General features: G+C 46.4%; 1 protein-coding gene across 3 annotated transcripts in view; it reads left to right on the forward strand.

Annotated features, from left to right (window-relative positions):
* The window catches only part of ADORA2A (adenosine A2a receptor), a 30,627-nt gene extending 15,165 nt beyond the window's left edge, over positions 1-15,462 (forward strand). For all 3 annotated transcript variants that reach the window (XM_015644375.3, XM_015644374.2, XM_015644373.2), the window contains exons 2-3: positions 2,010-2,885; positions 10,143-15,462. In XM_015644375.3, coding sequence (XP_015499861.1) covers positions 2,536-2,885; positions 10,143-11,103 — 1,311 coding nt within the window. In that variant the 5' untranslated portion in view covers positions 2,010-2,535 and the 3' untranslated portion in view covers positions 11,104-15,462. The remainder of the gene's footprint in view (positions 1-2,009; positions 2,886-10,142) is intronic.
* Positions 15,463-25,859: the final 10,397 nt, after the last annotated feature.

A 25,859-nucleotide genomic window follows, 5' to 3' on the forward strand; every position in this document is an offset into this window, starting at 1 on the left:
TATTTCTCATCCTGCCCCTTCTGTTCTCTCTGCCTTCAGATCTTTATTTCTATCTTATATTAATTCTAATCCTCTTCCCTGGAAGCTGGGCTGGAGGGTGAGGTTTCAATATTGCTGCTTTGAAACAAACCTGTTGGGATTTGTAATGGACAAGCAGATGCTTACAGGGGAATATCACTGACATCCCTGAAATCCAAGAAAGTAAAAGCCATCTTTAGGAAGTCACTGAAAAACTGCAGGTTTTGCTGCAAGAGCATAGACAACATAGAGACTTCTTGGGGTTTTTGTTCTTTAAAAAAGATTAAATGGATGATCTTTATCTTCCTCGTGATAGCTACATCACACACTGATCTCTACTGTTGATTTCTTCTGCTAAAACCAAACAAAACATAGAAACAAGATAGCTGAAGGTAGAGAAAAGCAAGGGTTTTGAAGCATGTCCAAACCACCAAGAATCATTCACTTTCCTTTCAAATGCAGCATTAGCAATAGAGCTCTAAATCAATGAAAGGTCTAAAATTAGATTATATTCCTGAGATCAGATGTGAATCACAAGTTAATCATATTTTCTTTTATTATCACTGTCTTTACCCTTTTATTTTATCCTGAGAAATTAGGTTTCTGACTTGAAAACAGAGTGAACTGTGAAGGCATCAAGCCCTGATGGGTGAGACCACGCCAGATCACCTGTGGATGGGGCTCAAAAATCGTGTGTTTTGGAGGTTCATGTTACATGGTGATTTATCAGTTAGTGCTGTGTTCCTCTCTCTCCTAGCCCTCTGATGTATCAAGCTGTTTCTTAAATTAATGAGAAAATATTATTGCTAAAGCTTGCTAAATAAGGTTTGCAACCCACTCTGGAAGTGACAGGCGAGGACAGCAAGCAATTATCTCTTGACTGTGGCACAAAGCTCAGGGAATTCTATTCTCCTTTCTGTATTTTTTGCTGAAACTGTGGTGAGATGCACCCATATCTGAAGCAGAGGTATGAGGTGACCTGCAAGGGCATGCAGGTGATGTGCATCTGCTCGTATGAAATGCAGCTGCAGGATTGTTTCCTCTCAAGCAGCACCAACTTTAGTCCCAGAGCTGTGTGCAGGACACTGCAGGAACTCGAAGGCAGCCCTGAGCCATGGCACTGGCATTGTGCCTGCGTGGGTATTTCTAGGAGAGTGTGTTTTGGTGGTCGTGTTTCTGGCTGGTTAGAGGTGAAGGATGATGCTGTCCTGGATGCAACAAACACTGTGGACAGTGCAGGTATAAGGAACAAATGGTTTGATTGTAGGATACAGATTTACATGAACAAAAATAATGGAGCGGAGGGGAGCCTGCAGAGGCCCCTGCAAAGAGCGTGCATGGTCAGCAGGAATGTCCTCAAAGATGTCCCTGTCTGGCACACCTGGAACACTTCTCCCTGCCATGGATCTTGTTCCAGTGTCTGGATACATGGAGGCCACACAGGTGTGGCCACAGAGGAGTGACCACACGTGCCAGCAGTGCAGCTCCCCTATGAATGAGGGTCCGTGTCCTTGCAGAGCAGCGTGTTGGTGCGGCACTTTTGTGGCAAAGCATGTGAGGGTGGGCAGCACGTGATGGCTCAAACCCGGTGTTTGCAGATCAGAGGGAGACAGGTGTGTGTGAAAGGCTCCTCCACCTTTCCTCTGTGCAGCCTCAGCACTTGCCAGGACATAATTAGTGGGGCTCTCGTGTTTCAGGGCGGGCTATGGAGCAGCTGCTGAAGTGCCAGCTCAGTTGGTAGCCTCAAAAACAAAACGTCCCTTGTTTCTCATCAGCACTGTGAAACGCTGCCTTCCTGAATTTGGGTTTGGCCCCGCAGCTTTCAGGGTAGACAAAATGTGAGAATTTTGCCAATAATGTCTTCTTCTAGGTCTGTTTAATATCCGTTATCAATTTAATGTGCCACTTTAATGAGATTTTGCTTTCTCCATCTCCTCCATAGAGCTGATTACTTAATGTATGTGGTTGGTGTTTTCTTTTTTTTTTTTTAGAGGAAACTGCAAGTGAAGAAGTTCAATGTTTGCTTCAGCTGAAGAGAGTATTTCCCAAGTCCTGGCGGGAAAAGGTGAAAAAGAGGACCAGAGGATGTTGCTAGTAGGTATGGAGATGACAGGAAGCCATGACTAGAAGGGGGATTGTCAACAGGAAACAGAGCACCGCAGCCAATGTGACACTGCTGCACAGTACAGCTGCTGTGCTGTGCTGCCTGCTGGACTCTGAGGCCTGGGGAGCACTGGCTGTCTCCAAGAGAGATTCTCCTGTCCGTTTGTCTGCTGGAGTTTGAATTGTTCTGCACCTACTTAATCCACTTTGCTGGAGCTGGCAAACCCTGGGGCTTTTTTCTTGTCACCAGCTACTGTAAAGTCCTTGAACAGCTATGGGGAGCAAAAGGTGTGTGTGAGCCCTTTCTGGGCTGGCAGCCAAGCACTCCACGGACCCCGGGCAGCTTTGAGGTGTCTTGGCTGTTCAGTGCTCTGCAGATATGAACGCTGAGCTTTGGGCCTGGTTGTTCTCACCATGCTAGTACATGGGAAGGACGACTTCCTCTCAGACATAGCCTACATCATCCTGGAACTGATCATTGCAGTGCTGGCCATCCTGGGGAACATCCTGGTCTGCTGGGCCGTCTATTTGAACAGCAACTTGCAGAACGTCACCAACTATTTTGTGGTGTCCCTGGCGGCTGCTGACATTGCCGTGGGGGTGCTGGCAATCCCCTTTGCCATCACCATCAGCACTGGCTTCTGTGCCTTCTTCTATGGCTGCCTTTTCATTGCCTGCTTTGTCCTGGTCTTGACTCAGAGTTCCATCTTCAGTCTCCTAGCTATCGCCATCGACAGAATCATTGCCATCCGAATACCCCTCAGGTAAGCATGGGCTGGGCTGTGGTGGTGAGGGCTCAACATCCCTAAAAACCACAGGTCTGGAGATGAATCATTGAAGGAAAAGATAAATAAGGATCAGTGCTTTTTCTCTTGTATTTTGAAAGCAAATTTTCTAGGTCCTAAAGTCTGCCTTGGCTGGTGGATTTTCTGGATGCTTCTTTTTCCTGTTCTTCTCTACTCTCTCCTTTGATGGGTGTCCATGACATCACAGAGGTGCTGCCTGGGAGTTGCCACTCCATTCTTAGGCAAACTGTGCCCTGAGCTGCAGCCAGTGGCACCAGAAGGATGGTGGAGAGCAGAAAGGGGGTGAGGTCAACTTGCCCCTCTCCCCGTGGGAGGAGGTGGGTTCTGCCTGAAGCTGTAGCAGCAGGGCTGGGGGCAGGGAGGTGGGGTTTTCTCTCAGGGGTCTGTTTAATGCAAAGGGAGAAGAAGCAGCAGGCTGACAAGAAATGGGCCTTAGGAAGATTTGGACTGGCTCAGGCACTGCCTCTGGAAGCACAGCATAGATTGGGTCAAGGTGCAGGCTTGTCCCAAGCCACGCCTGCAGATGGGGATTTTGTGGTCTCTGCAGTTTAAAGAAAGAAAAGGACATTTTAGTGACTCAGCCTGGCTGCTGCTTGGTGTGCAAGCAGGGAGGCTGACATGGGACAAGGGGAAGTTTTGCCACACTCACAGGGGTTGCTGCTCAGTTCAGTTTTGCAGGAGCATGTCGTTGTGATGGGCTGTGTGTGCCCGTGGGCGCGAGGCAGCGCCGCGTTGCTGTGACAATGCTCAGTCACTCACTGAGCTCCAGAGATGGAGAGGAAGCCCCTGGAGAGGCTGGTGCAGGAGAACTGTAGGAGTCTCCTTCCTTCCTGTCTTGTCCTTGGGAGGATGCAGCACGCTCTTGGGAATGGAGAGACTGCCTTCATCTCCTGAACAACTGATGTGGCTGAAAAAATGGAACTAATTTCTGATTTTGTGCTCTTAAGTTTGAGTTTTTGGACGTCCTCACTCTTTTTGAGCTTAAATCACGTGTGCTGATCTGCACAATTTAGTTCTGTCTCTTCTGAATACTTTGGTCATGCAGCACTTATATCAATTAACACAAACCTCCTGTTCAAAACCAGAATGGGAACCCTGGAGAGCGGAAATTGCCTTTCCATGTGGACCAGTGCAGCCAAGTCTTTCCTGAAGCCTCGCCTCAGCAAGTTTGTGCTGCTATAACATTAACTTTAATGGGTTATTTCCAAACCCATTGGTCATACCTGTTACAGCTTCTAGTTTTGATGGAGATGTAAGGAATAACTGTTACATTCCACTGCAGAGAAAAAATCCCCTCTGTCCATAATAGTTACCTATAAACTGGATTGTCTCCACTTTTCTACAGGTCTGCTATAGATTATTTCAGTTTATAAACCAAAATAATGATAAATGGTACAAGGAAACATGTTGAGTAGCCCCTGGGAGCTGCCTCTGAAATGATTTTGAGAAGGGCTGATGTCTTGATTTCATCTCTCACGAGCTAACTCTGAGGATGTCTGCTGACAGTTTAAGCACTCTTATTGCTAGAGGATGACTTGCCAGGAAAGGGATTTTAAAAATCTGGATTTCTGCCCATGTTTTTGGCTATCAATGTAACTATATTGCCTCGAAAATGTAATTTCCTGGAACAACCAAGGTAAAGTCTTTTCAAAGAACCAGACTACATCAGTGCTGGGCATGACACCGGTTTCACTATCTTGTTTTGGAAAAAACAGAGCACACCCTCCTCCACCCCAGGAACAGAGGGATTGACTGGATGCAGAAACCCACAGGTAGATCCATGGGTTCCTCCCTGTCCTCTGCTGGTTTGTCCTTTTACAGCAGGAGTGATGAACTTGTCGGTTGTGTTTCCCTTTTAGAATTTATGGATGAATAAGCATTAGATTTATAGCCTCAGACATGCTGAGAAAGTGAAAGCTGATTATCTGAAGAGGGAAATGTGGTATAATTTAGATTGCCCACATCCTCATGGCTTTTTTGTTTTTCTAATACCAGTTTGTCTTAAAAATGGGTCAAACAATTTGAAGCTAGTTCTGCCATTAACAGTGTGTTGTTCTAACCCCATCCTTTAATACCTGGGAAGGCCTCTTCTCCTCCCCACAGGACATGAAAGATACCAGCAGGTTTTCCTAATATTCATTTGCCAATTCATTAATAAACCAGGCTTCCTTCACTCTAGTGAAACCAAAAAGGACCATACATTTGTTTTATTCTTCTGTTTCTCTTTAAATATTTCATGTCTGATTTGTCCTAATGAAGATGACTGCCTATGTGTATTCTCACAGAAATAAACTGTCAGCACTAAGAAGGCAGAATAGTGAGTTTTGTGATACTGCTTGCTTTTGGACCCCTCAGTACATTATTAATTACCTTTCCAATTATTTTTCTGTGGAGAAGAGACCCTCCTCCAAAAAACTGCAATGAGAAAAGACATTTATCCATTTAAAATGGATAAAAAAAGAATTTGTGAATATCTTAGGTGTTCTGCCTTTCAAACAATTTAAACATTTTGTAGAATTTGGTCAATTTTCCACAAGTTCTCAAGCACTTGGCTGAATTCTGTCAGGTTTTATACAAATGTAACACTCTGCAAGCGGCAGTAAGGCACTCCCAAGGAAGGGAGCCTGAGCCATTGTTCACTCTAGGACAAAATGAGGTCTCTCACATGGCAGGTACCTGAAAACCTGCACTGGCTAATATCAAACCCTCAGGTGCTGTGAACAAAACTGGCTGTGACTCTGAGCCCCAGGATGAAGCCCTGGGCCAAGAACAATTGCTGCTTTCCAGGCTCCGTGGTGCCAGCAAAGGCTCTGTGGGCACCATGCCCAGCCACGTGCTCCTGTGCAGGCATTTGTGTAAAGACATTCCCAGGGGAAGGACAGGTGGCTCCAACACACTGGAAAGAGAGGGGACATTTTCCCTCCTGCAGCCAAACACAAAATTTGCTGAGGTTACTGAGGTTGCTGCTTGCTCTCTGTGCTGGATTCAGGCATAAAACACACAGGTCATACAGTGCCAACTGCAGGTCTTTTCCTCTGCTGCTTTTGCTGCTGCAGTGCTTCTCTGGGGAAACATTATTAAGATACAGCTCCCTGGCGTTTGGAGCCTTGGGACTGATTTATCCCATGTGGTGGTGATTTAAACTGCAGTTCTGAGGTGGTTTTCTGCCAGAGGACATGAAGAACTGGCTTCTCAAAGTCTAGGAAGAATAGGGGAGATGAACACTAACCCTGAATGAAGTATAGGGTGTGCTAGGGACCTTTGTGCTGAGAGCAGCCTGTTTCAGTAGTTGCTTCAATTCCCTAGGCTTCCTTTCTGAAATGCTGATAAGTGAGCATCTAAACCAGCAAATCAGGATTTTAATGTTTTATTGTCACTTTGAGCCATGTGTGGCTCCAAGTTATTCTTATTTCTTTCCCTATTCTTATTTCTTTCCCTGCTCACCATAAACCTTTTGACTTTATGGAATGCATTTCCTACATATGCTCATGTTAAATACATTTAGGGCAGGTTCAGCCTAATGTGAGAACAGAGTAAATCCCCTCCTTTTAACATGGGCACGGCATTGAAAGCAGTGCCCTCGTGGCCTGCACAGAACTTGCTGTTACCAAGGTTTTATTCAAGAAGCTGATCATGTCATGAGCAGAACTGTGTCTGCCCACCATTCCTGCTTCAGCTGTTTAGAGAAGAGATAATGCTGGACATCTGTGCCCACCTCCCCAGTCTCCATAGCATGGACAAACACCAGGATCACTGGCATCACTATTACCTGGCAATAGAGGAGGGAGGCTCTGGACTGAGGGGTTTGTTACAGGGGAAGGTCTGTTTGATTTCTTGCCCTGTCACAGATTTCCTGGATGATCTGGGATTGCCAGGTCTCTCATTTCCACATACATGTAATAAGAATTGAATATTCTGCTTGGTCCTGTCCCTGATGGCTGCAGCTGCCTGTGGTGTGGGCTGCTGAGTGGATGTGTTTGGTGAGCAGTGTTTTGTAATGGTTTGTTAAGCACCTTGGAGCAGTGCTAGAATTCATATCAAAGCCCTCAGCTGAGCACAGGCATTCTGGGTGATGCAGTAAAGGTGTCTGAAAAACACTCCACACCTGACAGAGGATGTGCAGTGCTGACCACCAAAGGAGGGTCTGGAAGACAAGCAGCAGGATGGCTGGACACGGTGATGGTGAGTTAGGCCAGCTACACATCATGCAGTGGATTGAAAGGTTTTAACTTCTTCCTGAAGACACTCTGGACAGACTACCAGCACTGTCTTCCACCCAGTCTCAGAGACTCTGTGCAGGAATATTTGTCTTCATGGTACAGAATTTAGTCCAAGGACCCAGAAGTGTCACATCCACAGCCACGTTACTCTATGCAGCCCAGAGGAGCTGCTCTCCTGCAGTCATTTTGCCAGCTGGGTGCTTGGGAGAGCAGCAGGGCAGGTGAAACTGTTTTAGGTGAAAACTTTCACATTTTCATGTGCTTGAAAAGTTGGTTTTGCCTTTTAGAGGAGGCAGGTGACTCTATCCCCACATCCAGTGCCACCATGAGCATCCATGTGCTCTGCACTCAGGTCCTTTGTGCCTTAAATTTCACGAGCAGAAGTGGCTGTTTGTGTGAGTGCAAGTGTGTTATTTCCAGGAAGTAGAACTGCTGATGCACAGACAATCCACATCAGACATGCTGCAAAGTCACCTGCCAGCTACGCAAAACGAGGGCTGCGGGTGTGACCACCTCCTTTCAGCTGGTTTTGTCTCCTGCATGGTGCCAGCAACTCCTGGGATAGAGGATATGTTTGGGAAGCCCTGAACTTACCCTGTAGAGCTCTGCAGCACTGAGGATATGGAGAGTGGCTTTGGCCTGGCTGCTGTGAGCCTGGAAAGATACTGAGATAAAGTACACGGAGACGTACACAAAGTCCTCAATGTGGATAAGAGGAAAGAGTCCAGGAAAACCCATCTGGACTATAATGCTACCTCCGCCAAGTCAGTCAGAGCTGCCTCATGTGGATCCTAGAAATTAAGCTCTCCTAAACAAATTAACACTTCTCAGTGGGTACCTGGCCAACACAAGACCATTGGCTATGTCACGAGATGCTTTCTGTCCTGACCCTTGGAGGTACTGCGCAAGGTGTTACGGACATACACTGCAGCACAATGCACTGCAGCTGGGAAGCTGCTCGGGTTGAGTGCTGTTCTGAAGCCTCGTAAAGCTTCCTGCATGGGAATCCCCAGAGGAAAAGAGGGAGGGGGCAGTCTTGGAGGGGTGTTTGTCTGGAGTAGTGAATGTATTTTTAGTGGAAGGGACATCTCTAGTCGTGGGATAACAGCTGCGCAATTTCAAAATTCCTCTGACAAGATGTAGCTAATTCCAGGGCTGCAAGGTTTTGACGGTTGTTGTGGATTTTTTTTTTTTTTTTTTTGGGGGGGGGGATTGGGTCTGGTTTTTTTGGTTTTGTTTAGTTTTGTTTGTTTGCTTTGTTTTGTTGTTTTTCCAAGCTTCAAGGGCCTTCAGCCACTCTCTTGCTCCCTGAGTGTACATTTCAAAGCACAGATGCTGTTTTGATGTGTTGATGAGGTCTGAATGGAGCAGCTCTCTGCTACCACTCATGCCGTGCCCTTTGCATCCTTTAAGCACTGGACAGGATCCACTAATTGCTGGAAAAAACCTTTTTCTCTCTCAGAATTAGCTGAATTCCTTCCTCATTTCTGGAAGGGCAATTTAGGTATGTTTTGCGTGCTGGGAATTGTGTGGTTGGCTCCGTTATCCACTCACTCTTTTCTGGTTTTGAAATGCAACTAAGAAAGAGAAATTTAAGCCTGATGGGTCTTGTTTTTTCCAAGACCCATTGTCAGGGATTTCAAGCATGTGCAGTATCTCCATTCTTTATTGTGCAAAAGCAGCCACTCTTCTCCCCTGTCTCAAACTTGCATTGGGATAGAAGCATGAACCTGTGGGAGTAATTATTTCACTGGGAGATGGAAAGATTTCTGTGGCTTGTTGTATTATTTCTTGTAATGTTTGTTTTCAGTGAGAATTCAGGGGACAGGGGGAGAAGGAGCACTGGGTAAACACTGGGAGCCCAGCGCTACCGTCTGATCACAGACACACGGGGTCAAATACAGTGTGGGACCCACGCTGCACAATGTGGGAATCTGGCCATCTACTTTCCATGCTGAGCATTACCCAGGGAAGGAAATTGCATTGAAATGTTAAACTGCTGCCCTAATTTACATTTTCAGAGGGAAGAACTGGTGGAGTCAGCTCAGGACTCGCAGTAACCTGTGAGGCCTTGGAAACTGGCTGATATTTCCAAACCAAGGTCTCTGCTGCACTGTCAGATTCTTACCATGTTGCTTATTGTTTCTTTCAACAGATCTTGGAGAGTTAACTGTTAAGAGCACTGGCTTCAGCCAGGCATCAATGCCTCCACCACTGAGGTCCCTTTGGTGTGTGCAGTGCAGCCCACGACACACCTGTAGTCAGAGAATTGTCCTCATATTAATTCCTCCTTTTTGAGAAAGACATGGGGCTGACTTAGCTGGGCTGGTGAGGAAAAAGGCTGACTTGCCTCAGTTGTTTCAAGAAGGTTGGTAGTGCTGGTCTTCCTTAAAGTGCCATTGAAGAGCAGAGTGAGGTGCCGTGCAGGCAATGCCAACCTGGCTGCTGCAACTGAGCCAGCAGGATTTCCCTGGAGCACACCAGAATGTGGACACAAGGGTGGTGGCACTGTGCCTCCAGGTTCTTTTGTGCTATTTGGTTTACTGATCTACTGCAAAGACAGACAATTCCATGCTAAAAGGCTGCTCCTTTGCCAGGAAGGAGACATTGCCTTAGCGTTTGGCAAGAGACCCACAGTGTCTTCATCACAAGGGTCAGAGCAGTGCTGTTGGTTCTTGCAGCCAGGCTGCAAGACCTATGTGCACTCCCAAGTGGACTGGTGGAGTGAAGGAGCACAGATGGAAACTGAACTAATTTCCCTGCTTTTCTGTCAACTATTCACTGCTTAAAGGAAAGGGGAGGGAAGTAGGTGGCAGACAGTGTCACCATGTCCTTGGTGTGCTGCATGGGTTCTGCACATCAGTGCAAAGGCCCCTCTGATGAAGCAGGTGCCTTTCTCACTGTCTTCTGGAACAAGGGGCCATTGTGAGGTTGTGTGGGTGCCAGAAGCTTGTTGAATGACACTGATATAGCTCCCATCTCCTCTGCTTTCCAGGTACAATGGCTTGGTGACCGGCTCTCGAGCCAAAGGCATCATTGCCATCTGCTGGGTGTTGTCCTTCATCATCGGCCTGACCCCAATGCTGGGGTGGCACAAGCGTGCCCAGATCGAAGAGCTGGGTTCCAACTGGTCCTCTCCCATCAACTGCAGCAACAGCATGGTGGCGTGTCTCTTCGAGGCCGTGGTCACCATGGAGTACATGGTCTACTACAACTTCTTTGCCTGTGTGCTCCTGCCCCTCCTTCTCATGTTTGGTATCTACTTGAAAATCTTCATGGCAGCCCGGCGCCAGCTCAAGCAGATGGAGAACAAGATGGTACATGGGGAACGTTCCCGCTCCACGTTGCAGAAGGAAGTCCATGCAGCCAAGTCTTTAGCCATCATTGTTGGGCTGTTTGCAGTCTGCTGGCTTCCACTACACATTATTAACTGCTTTACCCTTTTTTGCCCAAATTGTGCCCATGCTCCCCTCTGGCTGATGTATCTGGCTATTATCCTGTCTCACGCTAACTCGGTTGTAAACCCCCTAATTTATGCCTACCGCATCAGGGAGTTCCGATACACCTTCCGAAAAATCATCAGCCAGCACATCCTAGGCCGGAAGGAGCCCTTCAAGGCAGGGGCAGCCAGCTCCAGGACTTCCACCCATGGTGGGGATGCAGAGAACGCCAGCATACGGATCAGTGAGTATGCGCTAGAGGTATACACCAATGGAGAGATCCTCAGGGATCCTGAAAAGCAGGACTTAAACAAATGCAAAGCTGGCTTGGAATGGCACCAGAATGGAAATGCTCTGGACTTGGAGACAAATGGGCATCTCCCACATTCCTGCAAAAATGGGATTCTCTCAGATGCATGCCTGAACAGGGAGCTTCACAGTGAAGAGCTGATTGATGCCCAGGTATCTTACTCAGATCTGGAAAGAGCAGCCTTTGCTGCAGCTGATGTTTCCTGATGAGACTTTCAAAGTTTTCCTGGTAGAATTATTTTTTTTTCCATTGGTGACCTCTGCCATGGCAGAAAGGGAGGTTGGGGGGCGGGGGGAGAGCAGTGTATTCAGATCGCTGTGGAGAAAGGGGTCCATATCCAGGACTATTGGATGATCCTAAATACCAGACTGGAGAAAAGCCAAGAGACCACTGAAGTGGACTAAGGAAGGAGGGACATGTTACCCATCAATGACCTGTCACCAAGAGCAGTGCCAAGGTCGAGGATGGCATTCCAGGTTCAGCACTGGGAGACTGCTGATGCAGAGATTTTGTGACACTGTGCTGTACTGTGCCTGTGGTTGAGTGCTGGTTTCGCTGTCTTTTACCAATGGAAACAGAAGCACGGCTGGAAGTATTTGCTGAATAACAAAGAACAACTGGGAAGGGCCTCAAAGTACTGTGGCCCTGCAACAAGCAGAAGGGGGATAGCAAAATCTGTTGTCAGGAAGGATGGCAGGAGCTGCTTGGAGAGGGAAGGAATTTGCTTGATGGGAACTCTGGATACTTTCAACCATGGCACTTTGTTTTTCAGTTTGTGTTTTTAAAGCTTATACTGCAACAGGTTGCTCAAATGATTTTTTTCCCCACATGATGGTAAGGTTACTTTATGTTAAGTTATAAAAGATGGGCAAGAACTCATATCTGTTCCCTGAGTGCTCAGTGTTCCAGATGCACATAGCAAATATAGCTTCTTAGTGCTCCACTGTGTCAAACAAATCACCAAAGCTGAGCCTTGCCAAGGATTTCCCTTGGCAAAAGGGCTGTTAGCAGGACGTGGTGCTGCAGGCCAGGGCTGTGGGCAGGGTTCTCAGGGCAGAGCTGTGAAGAGCTGTGGGTGTGTGAGCTCTTTGTAGGCTGATGGCATTTTCTGCTTTCCCCCTGTCTCTGTGCTTCTCCTCCCGAGCTCCTAGAATGCAAATCCTTTCCATGGACCCAGATGTGCGTGAGGGGAGGTAATATTCCATATTTCAGTCACCTTCATCCTCACTCCCAGGCTGAGGGACTTCTTTCTTCTTTCTTAGGATAGAGAGCAACCCACTCACATACTTCACCTGATTTTGGAATTCCAACAAGCTCTGTTTAAAAACCTTTTCTCCTGTGATTTCAGTTTTTTTATTGTGAAGCCTGATGTGTCCCTGTGGTGCAGAGGCCAACAGACCTGGGCCTGTCTGTTTAGAAGATGCTCCTGCTCTGAGAAGCTGAAAGGTGTCAGTAGCATTGGAACTCAGTTTAGAAACTGCAGTTTTTACTTTCTGTAGAAAAGAACAGGCAAATCTATCCTGCAGCAAGTGTACACACTGCTGTGGTTTGTTGCAGAGGTGTTTCATTGCAGTTTGGTAATTCTCTGTGTCACAGGAAGTCTGGCAGCTCAAGGACAGCAGAAAACCACATCAGCTTGAATTCCACCTGAACATTGTCTGTGTTTTGTTTTTCAGACAAATAATCCATGTCCAGTACTACCAGCCTTCTGGGGAGACAAGCAGTAGTGGTCCTACTGGGAAATGAAAAGTCTTGTCATTCCAGGGATCTGAGGCTTATTCTCTAGCTGAAAATATCAGAAATATCCTCCCCCAATCTGGGTTCTCCTTGTGTATGTCCACTAACATTTCAGAAGCCAAGGGAAACTGGATTTTCATACTTGAGGAAGAGCAGGTTAATTTTGCGTGTTCTTATTCCATGTTTATTTTATATATTGTGAACTATTAAAATGAAAAAAATAGTTTTATTTTGAGGAGAATTTTCTTTTTTCCAGTTTCCCTGCACACGTATGGGGAGAAATTTGTCGTGCTGAATGTGTTTGGGTATGTAGCTCCTCTGGGATAGCATAAAATTTACTGTGAGATGGATAAAAAGGTGTGGCTACCACCACAGTCCTTAGCAGAAGGAGAGGCCAGTTTGTAAAACAATAGGCTTCATGGTTTAATTGAACTGCTGCTTTCTTGGCAGGGCTCTTCCCCATAGTCTGACGTCAGAGGAGAGGATTATCACTCCAGTGATACCACCATTAAGGAACACTAAGCCATTTCCCTGTGACTGACGTCATAGGTAGTTCCTCCGTAGGTGACTCGGGATATAGTTACTCTTGATCCTTCTTAATGGAATATTTCTGTAGGTTATTTGTGTGGTAGCTTCTCTGACCTCCTGTAACAGTGGCAGAGGAACTCAGGAAAATGGGGGGCTGTTCTCTTCAGGCCTCGGCTGGGAGCTAAAATGTTTCTAAGAATAACACAAGATTACATCCGGCACTCATGTCAATAACAATTAGGTCCACAAAGACCCAGAGCAGGGAAGGAAGTGTGGGAAAATACCAGCATTGCTCATGTGCTGGAACACGCAGAAGTGCAGAAGAGTTGCCTGTTGAGCTGTAGCTGCCACTGTAAAGGGATGGTTTGCACCGCATTGGATCAGACTTCCAAGAGCTGGTGTGGATTGGCTGCTTTCTATTGTTTCCTGAGCATCTCCACACTCACTTATGGCAGTTTCTTGCTTGGTTGCCCCAAGAATCAAGTTGATCTATGTTGATGGACAAGCTTAGGATTGTTTTGCTTTCCAGATTGCTCTGGAAAACTTTCCTGCCCAACGAGATCACCATGCAAACTTACTGACTTGCCAGATATCTTGAATTTAGCTTTTGTGTTGCTGCTTGAGCTGCCCCCAAGTGTATCCAGTCCCTTTTAATATTAGTGATCCAGACTTGAAGTGAAAAGGGTGTGTGAAGGGGGTGGGCTGTGTGCAGGAGGAAGGGCAGAGTATGGAGAGTGTGGTTTGTGGAGCTCTCTGCAGTCACAGGAAGAAAGGGATTGCAGCTGCACCACATGCTAGGCCTTCTGGCAAACATTTGGCTGAGATGGACCCTCAGAAGATATTTCTGCAGCAGTTGGGGAGAGCAGGAGCTTTTTGAACAAATTTTGGACTTCATATTTCTTGTTTCCTAGGGATCATAATTTCAGGTCTTCCTGCTTTTTGGTTTGTTTTTCTTAAAAAAGAAAGAAGCACTAGGTCCCATCAGCGAAATGTACTCTTTCCTTCTCCTGGCAGCTCTCCACCCTCGAGAGAAGTACCTGCCTTCCAAACTTCCTAGGACCACTCATATCCCCAGTTTTCTTCAAGCTGGAGAATGTTTAGCTGATCCAGTTGTTCTGGATAAACAAAGATGGTGGCAAGACAAAGGGAAGAATGAGGTGACTATCAGGAGAGGCTGGAGAAGACCTTCTTGGGAATCCCAGGTGAAGTGGGTCCAGAGAGTAGGAGCTGAGGTCAGCAGACTAATTTCATTGAACGAGAACTTCTTGCTAAAAAAGTCAGAAGCAGCATAGAGAGATGATGTGCCTCATTTGGCATGTGGGCATTCCATGAATATCCCCATTCCCTGAAGACTCTTAAGGCTCCAGAGTTTATTTGCTTTATAAGAATTTTGGAAAAAACGAAGTTTGATCAGTTGCCAGGAGTAATTTTACCAAGAGTTCTTGGGGCTCTCTCCTCAACAGGGCACTGCTTTTCTGTGTGTGCAGATAAATGCACTTGCAGCTGTGTGCTGCAGAGTCCCTTTTGGATCAGTGACATTTCAGAGCTCTGCAAGCTTGAACTGCGGCTCTTGAACTGAGAAGCAATTTGGCATGGTGGGACAGGTGGGAATACTGGAGACAGAAAGGATTTCTTGCTGGTCCCAGCTGGGGGCCAGCTAGGACCACCTGCTAGGGTGCAGGTGGACTTGGAGTGACATAGAATAATCTGAACCTTTGATCATTTTTTGAAGCTGCCTCAGGGGATGCTGGTGGATACAGAGAAGTCTCTGAGGTGCGGGAGACTGGAGGGTCAGGATGGACAGGAATTCTTGGTAGTGAAGGAGCATTTGTAGAGTAGGTGTTTGGGAGGATTTCAGGGGAGCAGGAATGTGCTGGGAGGTGCTGTGGGGTGTAAAGATGATGCTGGCATGAGACCAAGGTGTGACTTGCTGAGGAAGGTCTCTGGAAGGGATGTACAGCCTTACAGCTCTCCTCGGGTCACTGCAAGGATCAGCCCTTCCTGGGGTGTGCTCAGGGTGTCACAGGATTGACTTTGTAGGGTCTATATTGACTGAGGCAGGGATGGTTCTTATGGATTATGTCCTTTCCAGATACATTGTTCCATTTCATGAGCACATCCAGGTATAACAAATCCCCTTCTGCTTCATGAGCATGGGCCCTACCTTAAAACCAAATCCTTCCATCCAAGTTCTTTGGAAGGACAAACAGGCTGCAGTGGTGCTGCAAGGCATTAGCATGCAATAGTCTCCAGTGGTGTTTGCTAAGTTCAGCTGCCTGAAAGTCAGTTCTCTCCCAAATTGTTTTGGGCATCAAATTGCACTGAGTCATTCCAGCGTTTTTTCTTTCCAGCCCTGAGCTTCTGGCTGTCTTTATGGCAAAACACATAAAGAGTAACAAAAATTGCCAGTTCCTCATTTGCATGAGAGGTGACTAACCCTGACAGAGAATCCCCAGACTGAGGCAATGTTATTCTGCCCCCACCTTACTTGCCTGCTGGGGCTGTTCACACAAGGATGTGTTAAAATCAAGACTGGAACCTGTTGATCTGAGAGCATCCTTCACTCCCCCCACTGTCTCAGGAGCTGGTGTTCCTGTGCTGTCCTGTGGAGAGGTTCTCTGTGGTCTGCAAACCAAGACACTATGAGCACCCTGCTGCACATGCTGTCAGTATGAAACGATTACTCTTTTAATTTAAATGTTTTACAATATAGGTGTTGTTTTCCCTCTGTCAGTTACCATTGGGGGGTGGGAAGGGAGTGGGAGAATCTGTGCATGCAAATGTATTTAAAGTGCGTTGACCAAAGGTTTTTTTGAATCTGTGAAGTTTTCATATCTGTGAAGTCATCAGACTGCTGGGCAGTGAGGAGCCGCTGGTGCTGCGGAGTCTGTCTTGGTTACATTTCTTAATAAGCATTAAAATAATAAAATATATTTGTAAAAGAGAGTGTGCGTGCCTTTGTCCCAGGAAGATCCGGCTGGCTGGGTCTTGTGTGCAAGTATTTTTTTATTATATTATTAGCTTTCTCCATTGATTGATCCTTCTGGAGAGCTCTCTCCTTGGTGCTGCCTGTGCTTTCACAGAAGAGATTAGCACAGACTGAAGTGACAGAACCAAATGGACTAGAAGACTCCTCCCATCTCTAACATCCCAGGATCTGTCATTGTGGCAGTAGAAATTGTTCACAGTTCTGTATGGAACACAAAATAGAGCTGTTTTCACCCAAACCACTGCCCTGGCAGGAAGGAGGTGTTCCACAGCAGGACCTGAGGGTCCATAACTGCACCAATACAACAGCTTTGCCAACTGTGACTGGGCCATCCCACCCTGCTGGCTCTCCTCCCATGTGGCCCTGCTGGTGCATCTCAGACCATCATCCTTTCAGACTTCTGCCCAGTTTTTGCCAGTCTAATTAGTCTAGAAATGGAGGCAGGAAATCGACATGCTGCTGTGATGTTTCTCCTGTCAAATCTGAGCCATGCTGAAGCAAGAGTAATTTCCAGCTTTTTCCAGCTGGCAGCAACTAAAAATGTGTCTAAGGAGGTTAATAGAAGTCTGTTCAATCCAGGAGCACTTGGAATTGGGAGGTTCTGAAATGAAAGTTCACCAGATAGCCATCAACCACCAGTCACTTCCTCTATTGGGTCACTTTGAGCTGTGCTCAAGGCCTCCTCACAGGAGGCCCCAGTTTCTGGAGAGGTTCTGGCACCCTGGTGCTCTGCAGCCCAAGCTGTTCAACCAAGTGTGTAATTGAGAAGCTTTTTGATTTTCCCTCCTGTCACAAACACTGTGCATTTTGTTCTGCAGCATCAAAGGCTGGAGCTTCGGAACAATGGGCGTCTGCAGGAGCCCAGCGGGAACAATGCTCGTACCTAAGAAAGAGAACTTGGAAGAACAGAAAGAGCTCCCAGCTTAACAACAATTGGCCTGATCAGAAATCTCTGCTCAGAGATCCACACCTTGGCTCAGTTGCCCGGAGCAATTAGACTCTGCAGGGTTTTTGCTGTAGACAAGAGCTGGCTGCAGCACTGGGAAGCTGCTGACGTGATGAAGCAGGATGGGGCTGTGGAGGATTAGTAGGTTTTTCCAACAAATGGGAGATAATGATTTTGGCTAAAGAGCTTTTCTCAGTAGTTAAAGCAGCAGAATCTTTCTTATCACTTTTGCCCCCAAACAGGAAGACTTTGGTGCTAAGCATAATACACACAAGTATCTGTATGCGTTTCAAAAAGTTTCAGGTCATTAAAAAGCTCTGAGCACCTCCTCTGAGGCCCTTACAATTTACTTTCACGGGAAAAATACTTCCAGTCTTGCATTTGACTGTGACCATGTGAGAAATTAGATTCTCTGTGTGTTCATTCATGGGAAGGAGACAGACTTTTGCCTGCTCTGAATGATCCTGGGAGGAATCCACTTCTCTGATCCTACAGATAAGCACCTCAGATGAAGTGACTCACTGCATGTTGGAGTCTTGCTGAATAGTAAGTGGACCTGTGTTCCTCCCTGACTTCCCAATCTCCTCTTCAGTGTTGTTCGGATAACAAAGAGGGGCATTTCTGGATATTGGAGATGTTCCCTCAGAAATGACCCAGTGGATGGGGATGTTGAAGGAGTTTTGGCTGTGAGATGCAGTCATTTCTCTGCTTTGGGACTGCAGCAGTCACTGCTAAGATCCTGCAGTGTCAGGAAAGTGCTGTCTAGATCTCAGAAAATCAGAACTTCACTTCAAGAATTAGAGTCCTTGCAACACATCAAAGAAAGTAATCTAAACCAAGTTTGGGTATGAGAACAGCGTGGTGATTTTTCAGCAAGTGAAAGTCAAGGAGTGGGAAAAGAACTTTCCATCTGCAAGTTCAGAGTGAGCTGTACAAAGATGAGGTTACGTGGAGTGCAGATCCATACTGTGTGGTCCGAGACTGTTACACTGAACTCCAAAGCAGGGACTGCGGTTTCTGGGAGTGTTCTGCTGCAATCCAGAGAGGTGACTGCAACTTCTACAGATCCCAGGGAAGTCTTTAAACCTGCCAGCTTGGACACTGACAGCACTGGAGCTGCAATTGCTTGAGTTTAGCCAAGGATTTATCCAGAGCCTGAGGCTCCAATCTTTTGCCTTTCCTAGGTAACAGCTCATAATGACAATGAAGAGATCTATGTGCATGAGGTGTCTTGCTGCCTCAGCTGTTGATGAGATCATGGGGATATTTTTTGGGCTGGTATTGGTCCAAGATATTTCTTCTAATTGGGAGTTAAGCATATCTCAGATATTTCATGTTGCTGGAGAACTTGCAGCTGCATCATTTGGGTATTTGGCATCATCTGGACTGTGAAAGCTTGTGCCTGTTCTTTGGGATTTCCATGGATGTGGGGCTCTTGTGCAGTGTGGTGATTGCATCCAGGAAAAAAACCACCTCCTAATAAAGAGAAATGAGCAGCCTGGATCAGTTCTATGAAGAACGCAAAACAAGCCTGGGCCATCTCAGGGTAAGCTGCACTCATGGTGCCTCCTGAACCCATGTCCTGTTATTGTTGGTGTGGAACATGAGGGTCTGGGCCAATGAAAATAAGGAAGGTGACTTGACAGACACAGATTTTATCTTTTGAGATTCGTCATGACCTTTCTTGTGTATAATAAATAAAGTTGACTCAGGAATTGGCAAGTGCCCTGTAACACGCAGTCCTGGTGTTGGGACTCGGCAGAATGTTCTGCTTAGCAATGCACTCTGTTGGCTTTGTTTGCCAAGTTCCTATTTTGGAGGTGCTGAAGGGCTGAGCAGTGGCAGATGCTGAAGCCTCCTGTGGACAGGTGTTCTGGGCCCAGCACCTCTGCCCAAGCTGACCCAGGCTGGGTGAAGGCCATTTTGACTGCATGCTCATACAAGCTTTTACCACTGAGCTACAGAAAAAAAGAGTCCTCCCACAAGGAGAAATGTTTGCAGGGCTGTGAGTCCTGGGCCCAAGCGGGCTCCCATCCTTCCACATTACTGTGTAACCTGCCAGGCAGTTAAGTCGACATTGAACAATATTGCTTCCTGTGTTAATGTCTTGAGCAGCCCTGCCACACACACTGGATCCTGTGATATTAAACCATTCCATCATCCAGAGAATTTGACTGGTTTCACAGGTGACAGGAATGGTAGCTCTGAGACTCGCCGAGTGATTCCCTGACATCCTGTCTTCTCTGTTAATGTGATTGTGAGCAATCACAGGTTTCCTGATCCAGCCCTGTGATACACAAGGCTCCTTGCAGGCGACTGAAGATCGTGCTGCTGACTTGAAGCTGTTCTGTGCTGGTAACACATCCGATTGCGAAGTTATTCTGCAGATCCAAAAGACATGGGGGAGAAGAGGACTAATGTTTGCATTCCCAATCCAGAGAGGCACTGGGGGACAGCTGCAGTTAATTCACAAGGATTGTGACTGATTGAAAGGCAGAGTCTCAAGAGGAGAGCATCCAGCACCAGTACAGGGGTGCTGGGCTAGATGGCACCCAGCACCTTAAAGGACAGCTGACTGCCTCATTTCTGAGGCCTGCTATTTGGGAGCAGTCCAGTATTCCAAGTGTTTCCTGCCTTTCTTTATATCCATGCCAAAAGCACTGACAGAATAGGGTGGAGACAAAAAAAAAATCTCAGACCCTCCTCAAGATCCTCCTCTAATTCCAGAAGGATCAAAATGCTAAAGGTTGCACTGGAAAAACAGAAATAGTCTTTTCTCCCACCATCGGTAACTCAATGCCACAAGTAAAGCTGAGACTCAGCTGCTTGTTCTACAGCTGTGTCCTTTCTGAAGTCATGAGAAACAGCATTTTGGTTTCCTTCCAGAGGAAATACACAATAATATCCCTAACTTGCACTGAGGCCTTCCAGTCTGCTGAACTAACCCAGCAATTCATCTGCAATAAAATTAAACCCAAGATCCCCTATTCCTTATGGAATATGCCAATGCATAGGAATCTATGTCTTTTAATCAGAAACACTTCTGGCTTGCTTTCTCTGAGCCACTGCTTTCCAAAGCAGTTTCTCTCCCATCCTAAATTCTATATTTGCAGATGATCCCTCCTTTCCTGCCATACACCAGACCTAATGCACAAGAAGTTTATCCAAAATGCAGGCGCTGCCTGTGCCTTTTCATGGTTCAAAACTACCTGCACTTTCAAGGACTGCAGCAAGTGTGTTCTTGTAGATTTTCCCTGTGTGGCTGGAGAAGAGGACATGCTCTCTATGCTAAAAGAAGTCTCTGATTCCCTTGCAGGAGGATCTTTCCACCAGCCTTTGATTTGTAAACGCTGTGTGGGACATACAATCCTCCCTGGGAGAGTTTAATGCCTTCTTCCCATCAAAAGCATAAGGCTGTGTCCTGGGGTCAGTGACATGTGGCTGACACTGAACACTGAAGCCTGTGTGTCAGTCAGGTCTGGGAAGAGCTGTGCTCTGTGTGCTGCACAGACATGTTCACGGTCTCCAAAGGGAGGTCCTTGAGGACAGAGCCATGAATTCAGTGTTTTCCAGGTGGCTGTGTTCTCTCCATGCCAGATGAATCCGAGCGTTGTGAAATGTGTCCCTGTTCTTTTTCCTAAAGACTTTCATCTGCTGATGTCACCAGGTAAGGACGCACAGGAACCTGCTCTCCCTCAGCATCTGTGGCATTTGGCCTCTGCTGGTAGTCAGGGATCACAGGAAAACTACAAGTGACCTAAAACTCTTTTTTTGCTAACCCTTGGCCAGTGTAGCAGATAGAGAAGTCATGGCAGTTTTCCAGCAGGTGAGACCCTCCAGGTCAGCCAAGCAGACAAGAAAAATAAACACAGGAAATAGCATCCATGCAATAAGATAACAGAGAAAGGAGAGGTTGGGAGAGCTTTCTGCTGCTTGTGTGTCAGGGGGAAACCCAGAGCTTGGAGCTCTTTCCAACAGGAGCAAGCAGATGTTGAACCTCAGCATAAAGGAAGGGGTTACTGCCTGGATGGAGAGGAGACTCTGATCAGCTCTGCTCTGTTTTTCTGTCTCAAAAGCAGTTTTCAGTCACAGTGATGATGGAAATTCTGCTGTCTCACCTGTGAAACCCATTCCCTGAACTCCTCCCTTTGTGTCCCATCCCCCCAGACCCAGTGGGGTTATCAGAGCCTTCGTGCTGCTCAGTTTACCCCTGGTGGAATGGCAGAGCAGTATTGTGGTGAGGCATCTGCTGGCTCCATCCCTGTGCTCAGTGAGATGGAGAAACCACCTGTGGTGCCCAAAATAGCCCGTGCCTGGGCAATCCAATCCAAATGGTGTTGACAGTGCTGGGGGATTCCCATGCCTCATAAAGAGGCTTTTGTTGGGAGGATCTAAACTGAGCTCCAGGCCTTGCCAGCTGTGGAGAGAAGCAGATGGATCTGCAGTATAAAAATAGATGGAAGCAGACTTGTTCTGCCTCTTTTCTTCACCAGCTCAAAGTACAGTCCCAGAGGTGCCTGGTCAGCAGAACCAGAGCAGGGAACTGGGTGCTTTGCAGCTGCCAGTCTGCCTGGAGCCCATTAGCTATTGTCAGAGACAGAAATTTATCTCTCCTCAGTCCCATTGCCTTACAGCTGCCGTGTGGACAATCTTGTTTGCTTGCAGCTGTTGGCAGCACGTTGCATCCCATTTCCCTGGGGCAACAAAAGCAGGAGAATGGGACATTTCTGTGAGACACCAGGTCCCTGCAAGAGGTATGTCTGTGGCTATGGCCTCTGAGATGTCTGTTCAGCACTTTAGGACATGTGCTGAAGACTTGCACCAGTATGTTAGAGGCTGTTCCAATAGCTGACTGGTAGATTTTGCAGCATCTAAGACTTTTGTGTATTGCACATGGAAATCTCACTTTTTCCCAACCCCAACTACAGGGGGAACATTTTGGACTGGTATTATCTTTGTTGTTGCTCCAAGTGACTTAGCTGCTTGTTCATACCAAAACCCTGAGTTAAAACACCTTCCAAAGGCTCACCAACCTTTGTCTCTTACGTAGATTAAAAGGGGCTGTTCTCTGTGGGTACCTCCAGGCCCTGTTGTTCATCCCAGTGCTTTCCATCTAAGATTAGAATTTTTTTCAGCTCTAAAATACAATGGTTCTTGTGTACAAAAGCAATTGAGAGACTATACCAATGTCTGTTACAGGCAGGACATGTCCCTGTCAGTCCATCAGTCCCGTGTTTGCATAAAATCCCCTTCTCAGCTGGCATCCCCACTCCATCCCTCCCTGCTAACTGAATAAGGAGCATGTAGATGTTTCCTGAAGGGTCTTTCTAAAGGCACTAATTCAATTAGGGCATTTTCCTGTAATGAATGTTTCTGAGGTAAGGTAATTGAAGCTGACTCTGCTTGGGTGGGTGGGGGCAATGGGGCAGCACTGCTGACAGAGATCATGGGATGAATAGAATAAAATTTATTGTTCCAATACATTCAAATGTGTTGTCTCTTTTTATGCTCCCCAACTTTTACCTGTGCTGTTTCGAAGATGGTTGCACTCTTCCTCTCCTCCTCTTTTTTTTTTTCCCCATTCCATATTGTGAATCTGTTTTGCACTTTTTTCAGTTTTAGCTTTTTGTTTCTTTCTGGTTTCTTCTCCTCTGCCTCATGTTCTCCTGCTTCCTGAAAAGGTGTGTGCTGTGGTGTGTCAGGCAGAGGCCCTGAGCCTGGCCCTACCTCTCTACACTGGCATCCAAATATATACTGGCTGATTCCCTGACATTTCTATTGCCAAATAGCAGCAAGAAGGGAAGAGAGAGCAAAGAATAGCATTGTTGGGAGAAACCAGGTCAGAGGTTGAGGTGGGAGTGCAAATGGAGCTCTTTTGATAAGAAATTTCCAAAAGGCTGCAGATAGTTTCTCATCAGGAATATTGTCCTTGATCACAGACCCCTGTGCTATCATTTGGTGCTGGGAGTCAGGAAATAGTGCCAGCATTGAGCCTTTCCACTTATTTACAGCATTTCCTTTTGCTTGTTGGGGAGCAGAAAGGGTTGTCTAAAGGGCTTGTGTTTTATCTGAATAAGTCTGATTTGCCAAGTAGAGGCAATTGCTTTTCCTATACCTTGGGAAGCACATGGTGGGGGAAAGGTGACTTCTGGAGCCCAGGGATTGGAGTTTTTCCTCACACATCTAGAAAGTTTGGGTTGACAGAACTGCTGACAAGAACCTACCAGTAACACGCCAGTAAATACATGTAAATACTAGACTAGGAAGCATCTGCCCTGCATTTCAATAGTGTAAACTTGACATTTAACCCCTGTTTCTTTTTTTAGCTGCTTAATGTTTGGTACTTACAGGAATGTCTCAGCCACTGAATTGATAGGATTCAACTCACAAAATGTTTCATCTCTAGTGACTGTCATGAAAGGACTCCACACTTCATGGGGGAGCTCAATGTTGCCTCCACTTTCGACAGTCAGATGCTGGGATCTGGTGGGATGGAGCCTTCACAGAAAATTCCAGCAGCATTGCAGAAAAGGTGGAATCAAAACTGGGGGCTCCAGCAGTCCAGACCAGACCTCACTTCCATCTCCACATCTCCAGTGAAACCCTAGATACAAACCAGAATTAGGATTAAACGTGTGCTGTGATCGCTGTGTGCTTGGTGCAGCACAGCAGGCGGAAACATCCTCCAAAACACAGCCCTGCTTTGGGCATTAACCCGATTTGGGCATTAACTTGGTCTAATAATTCAGCAGTATTTGAACCACAAGTGCAGCATGTGTATAGTGGTACCTCCGTTTTTCCAGGTGGCCACCGGGGGTCATTTTTACTTTTGTTTTGCATTGTTGAACTCGGACAGGATGCTCGAGCTGAGGACAGGAGCCGTGAGTGCTCCCTCTGCTGTCTATGGTCTTTCAGGTTCCTGGCTAATCTGGTCCCTGCTCAGACTAAATGATCTGCTGGGTTGGAGATGACACTGGAGGCCGTTTGGTCTGCAGATGACTCTGTAGAGGACCCACCAAATACATTTGTTGCTGTTTATATGCAAGGCCCAGTGTGACTCACAGCCTGTGTGTGACTGTGAATTCAGGTTTGGACCGAGTGTAATATCCCAATGAGATGGGATGGATGTGTCAGTTTTGTATTCAGCTGAGGATGGACTGGACTGGGGGACACTCATGCAAGTGGTCTTTCCTGAGGAGGTGACACCTGCAATGTGTCATCCTGCATGAGATGAGAAGAAATAAAATCCTTTCCAGTTTTGGGTAGAAATCTCAGGTCTGTAAACCAGCTTCTTCCGTGGACTTCTCTGATGGTTCATTTCAGTTCACTTTTATAGGAGAGAACAATGGAGACTCCAAGACACACCAGGACACGCGACTTGACTCAGTGTCAAGACTAAGGCCCTTATAGGGAGGTGCCAAGAAGTCAAGGGGGATGGGGCAACCACAAAGGATTTTTAAAAGCAATTAAGCAATTTAAGAGCAAAAGTGCCTCTAAATTACTCAGAATGTTGGGATTGTTATGTTTACTAACCCTGGTCCTTATTTTTTGGGGTCTATATTTTTTAACATTTTGGCTATTTGAACTGGGCAGTACCTTGCCAGAGAGCAGCAGCAGCAAGCCGGGGGGCAGCCCTTTCCATTGCGCTGGGCTTTTGTGGCTTCTCATTTCATGTTTATGAGGCCTCCTTTTGCTTTTGGAGGGTCTTCCCCTTTGTTTGCTTGCTTTGTGGGGCTTTTTGTGCCCTCTGCACTCTCTATTTGCAAACCACATTCTGGAATGGTGCTCAGGAAGACATTCCTGTGTTGCTGTAACATAATCGATCCTTTGTTATGGTATTTCACTTAGTTCAGGTGCCCCTGAAGGATGAGCAACTGTGGTCAGAAGCAACAAGGTTTTCTGGCTGTGATTGTTCACTGGCCTGGCAACTAGTAAAAGTTCTATTTTTCTTCACCTTGGTTAAAATGCAAACATGTCCCTACATGCACAAGACATGGAGGTTCAATAAACCCAAAGGGCTCACTGTTAAACAAGGTAAGTCATCCTGAGAGGCTGGGCGTTGATGGTTTTCTACATTAAGAAAGGAAGTTACCTTAAATATCTTTTTTGCTGCTAAGTTTGGCCCATGCTTTGTTAGCAGCTGTACACATTAAACAAGCTAAAATAAAATCTAGCATAAAAAAATAAGATATAGAAATAATACAAAGGAATAACAGAAACAAGCAGCAATCTGATCATGTACCTGAGTTCATCCAGACCATATGGAAACAGTGAATTGTAATCAGGAAGCTGAAAGACAAAATGGTAGTAATTTTAGAAGTTTTGTTCAAGTTTATGAAAGCAAGTGAGAACATACTTATAGGCCAAGTACACATGGATGAGGGAAGCTGGATCACTGGCAAATCAGAGGCAGGAAGAAAGAGGTAGACGTGGAGTCAGGACTGGAAAGGGTTATTGCCTGAGATATGAGTATTTTGTCTAATGCATAAAGTGAACAAAGGTGAAGAAAGGCCACAGGCATATTAGTTATTTGCAAATTACACTATGTCTTCCCTCCCTCTGCCCAATCTCAGCCTTTGTGTGGAGCAGGCAGCAATATGTGTGCATCTGCATCCATCCATCTTCATAACAGCTGGGTTAAATTGCACTTTAGGAATATCATTTGCAGGCAGCTCTTACTGCTGCTCCCAGCCTCTGTCCAGTAATCTGTGGCTCCAGGGGCTGGGCACATTTTGAAACTGTAGTGAGACAGAAAGTATTTG

Source organism: Parus major, chromosome 15, assembly GCF_001522545.3.
Source record: "Parus major isolate Abel chromosome 15, Parus_major1.1, whole genome shotgun sequence".
Classification (NCBI taxonomy): Eukaryota; Metazoa; Chordata; class Aves; order Passeriformes; family Paridae; genus Parus; species Parus major.